At 64.6% G+C, this 3,541-nt stretch overlaps 1 protein-coding gene across 1 annotated transcript in view; it reads right to left on the bottom strand.

Moving 5' to 3' along the window:
* MNEG_12298 (Sodium/bile acid cotransporter 7-B) overlaps window positions 1-1,689 on the bottom strand; it is a gene marked incomplete at both ends in the record, with an annotated part of 4,544 nt that extends 2,855 nt beyond the window's left edge. Inside the window, 4 exons of the mRNA XM_014039229.1 lie at window positions 198-277; window positions 459-719; window positions 1,018-1,301; window positions 1,604-1,689. Coding sequence (XP_013894683.1) covers window positions 198-277; window positions 459-719; window positions 1,018-1,301; window positions 1,604-1,689 — 711 coding nt within the window. The remainder of the gene's footprint in view (window positions 1-197; window positions 278-458; window positions 720-1,017; window positions 1,302-1,603) is intronic.
* Window positions 1,690-3,541: the final 1,852 nt, after the last annotated feature.

Here is a 3,541-nt window from a genome sequence, read left to right as displayed (position 1 = left end):
CCCCGCCGCCGAGAGCAAGCGAGGCGGGCGGGCGGGGCGAGGTGCGCAGTCGCGCACGGGGTGGGCGCAGGCGCTGCGGTGGCCTTGGGCGCATCCTCGGTGCAGGCAACATCAGGCAGCGGGGGGTGCTCCCAGGCATTTGCCATGGCCCGCGGTTGTGTTTGCTGGGGGGATCATTCAGAGCCGGCGAGCCGCACCTTGGCGTAAGGGGCCTGGCCCTTCACATTCAAGAACAGCGTGAGCCACAGGGGAGTGATGAAGATTCCGATGATGTTGCCTGCCGCGGATGCAGAGACAGACGAATTTGCGTGATCATGCGACTGAGGCGGCGCACTCGGCACATGTGCCGCGGCTCGCGGGACCCCTCGTCCGTCCCCGCACCCTCCCCCCGCCCACGCCGTGCCGCGCCGCGCAGCCGATCTCCCTCGCCGTCCTGCCCACGAGCCGCTGCCGCCCACCTATCACCGCGTTGACGAGCGCCGCCGGCTCGTTGCCGCCCGCGCGCTGCGTGAACACCACGTTTGTGCTGACCGTGGTGGGCATGGCCGCCATCACGATGAAGCCGTCTGCGAGGTATCGGTTGAAGCCCCCCGCCCGCAGGCCGACCGCGATGCCGTAGCCGACGGCGGGCAGGACGACCAGGGAGATGGCCTGCACGCGGACGTGCACCCAGGCGTCGGCCACGGCGCCGAGGAGCGCCTTGGTCTTCAGGCCGATGCCTGCGCGCGCGCACGGGCGGGTTCAAACGGGTCATTAATTTGAGGGTGATGGTCTTGAATGGGGCAGCTAAACACCCTTTGTAGCGCAGCAGCTGATCCCTGCCTGCCGCTCGCACGAGGCGTGCTGCATCCCCCACATTGTGCTGATGCAATATTGAGGCGTCGGACGTTTGACGCCTTTTGAGTGCGGAGGCGAACGCTCTGGCGGCGCTCCAAAGCAGCGGCGGCGCGGCGAAGTGGCTTTGGCGCCCTTGCCGCCGCCGGCGCAGGGGCGTGCCGCCTTTCCGCGGGCCCTTACCCGAGATGATGAAGATCAGGACTGTGGCAGGGATTTTGATGGAGTACTCTGCCGCTATCCATCCGCCGCTGCGCCCCAGGTTGGGCACCGCCGCCGCGAGCCCGATGGCGACGCCGAGACCTATGAGGAACCACTGCTCCGCCGCGACGCGCCCGACGGTCCTCAGCACGCGCAGCGCCGCCGGCTGCGGCGGGGGTGGGGGTTTGCTGGTGCCGCTCCCGCTCGCGTCCGAGGCGGCGCCCGTGTCCAAGGTTACGGCCTTGGCGTCCTTGACTTGCGCGGCGCTGCGCACAAATGTGCGGGTGACGAATGAGAGTGTGATTCATGAGCGGCGTGATTCATCGCCGCGGCGCGTCAGGGTCAATATGGGTTGCTGGGTCCATGTGTTCATGGCGCAACGGCCCAAACGGTGATCGTCCTTATACGGCCTGACGGTTCGCACGTTACAGCACAATTGTGAGTCCAGTATGGTCTGCCGTCACAGGGTGTGCGGCACGCCACGGGTTGCACGGCGGCCACACTGTGTGCACATCCTTTTGGGTTGCCGCCAAAACACTGTGCACGAAGTGGTCCACGCGCTGCGCACCCGCCAAGCTCCGCTTTGTCCAACGCAATAACATCAAGATCTGCAGGTGCCTCCCCCTTGTCCAAGTGCGCGTTCGGCTTTGTCATTGCGATGAGAGACGCCAATGGTCCTGATGGCTTCGCCGCCGCAGTACGTGTGGCGACGATTGGATTGATCAAGATGATTCGGATAACGATGGCTAGAAGCTTGAATAGAGAGCGCCTGCAAGACACATGTGTAACTCGGGTGACAAAAAACCAGCAAGTGCTGCTCCAAAAGGTAGCGTATGCCAACCTATGAGATTCTAGAGCAGCCGCACATGAAAGCGCTTACGGTTGAAATTCACATACATAGAGTTGCGCTTTCGTACACTAGATCAATCCGGTTGTGTCCGCTCCTAAGGGCAGCAGACTAGTTCTAAGCAGCGGCAATGAGCGAGAGTGAAGATGGGGGACCTGAAGTCTTGTTGAAGGTCCGGCTGCATCAGGACTGCAGTCGCTTTCTTGGGACAGAATGTCGGCGCATCGGCGCCAGCGCTGCGGCGTCCGGCGCTTCCATGCAGGCCTGCCCTGCAAGCGCAGCAGCCCCTGAGCTGGCCCTTATCTGGCGCAAACCTAAGAGTCCTTCACGTTTGTGCATACTTGACCCGCGTGGGGGTGACAGCGTGTGCCTGGGAAGTCGGCCGCATGCGGGGCCCAACAGTCAGTTGGCAGGTGCGCACCCCGCCTCACTGCAACATGCAGCGATCCCCAACCCCCGACCTTACCGCAGATCGTATTCGTAGGGGACTCAGGGGTCGGCAAAACGAGCCTGATCGAGGTACGCAGCAGGCTCGACCTGCGGCTGCGCGTTTGCACACTGGCGGCCGCCCAAGCCAAGGCTGCGTGCAGTGTCAGCAAAGCCGACCGGCCGGCCACCGCCATCCCCCGCGGCGGCGGCAGGCGAATCGCTCCCCACCGTGCTTTGCCCCTTTTAGCGCCCGCCGCGGCCGGCTAGCGCCCTCTCCTGCGGCTGCGCGGCGCCTCCCAACCCTCCGCCGCCTGCCCCTCCTGTCCCGTGTCGCTCAGCATGCATTATTTTCTCAACCCCCGCAGCGCATGTTCAGCGACCGTTTTGACCCGACGATGCCGGCCACCATCGGCACCGACCAGCGCTTCAAGCGGCTCACAATCGACGGCAGAGAGGCGCGCGCCTGGGTTCTGAGGGGCAAACAGCTAGCCGTCTCCGCGAGGCCCTTACGAACAGGAAGAGCTCAAAGGCAGCGGGCACCAGCCCGCAGCCTGACCGCTGCTGCACTGCCTCAAACCCCTTCTTGCCCCCCCCCCTGGCTTCAGCGCTGCGGTGCAGGGCGCCGCCGAAGCCCTCGGCGCGGCCTGCCCCGTCCGCCCCTCGCGCGCGCCGCGCCACAGCCGCTCTTCCCGACACGCGGCCTCCGCGCCCCCGTGCGCACCCGCACCCGCACCCCGGCTAACCCTTCAGATTGGTGTTTCTGTGTGGGACACCGCGGGCCAGGACCGCTTCAGCAGCCTGACGCCTTTCTACTACAGGGGCGCCCAGGGGGTGGTGTACGTGTATGACGTCACCAGGGCTGACTCACTGCAGCACCTGCGGGACAAGTGGATGGAGGTGGGCCGGCAGTGCGCGCGCAGCATGCGTGCCGCATGCTTGGCAGGATGCATGAGCACGTCTGCTTTGTTTCGTGCGCGGACGTGCGCACGCGTACGTTATCGTATACATGCTTGTTTCCATGCCAATGGTGCTGAGCAGCGGGGACATGAATTTGCATGAGTTGCAGCGGACAACAGCCCTGCTGGCACCCAGTCTTGCAGCCGCATGTGAGTGGATAATTTTATCGATCAGCCCTCTCTAAACCCTCATCACCATCCCCTCTTCAACCCCCTCTTGAACCCCCACACCTTCATTAGACCTGCAACCCTCAACCGACACCCTACTCAGCTC

Source organism: Monoraphidium neglectum, assembly GCF_000611645.1.
Source record: "Monoraphidium neglectum strain SAG 48.87 unplaced genomic scaffold scaffold03172, whole genome shotgun sequence".
NCBI classification, from domain to species: domain Eukaryota; kingdom Viridiplantae; phylum Chlorophyta; class Chlorophyceae; order Sphaeropleales; family Selenastraceae; genus Monoraphidium; species Monoraphidium neglectum.
This window is presented reverse-complemented; position numbering and strand designations above follow the sequence as displayed.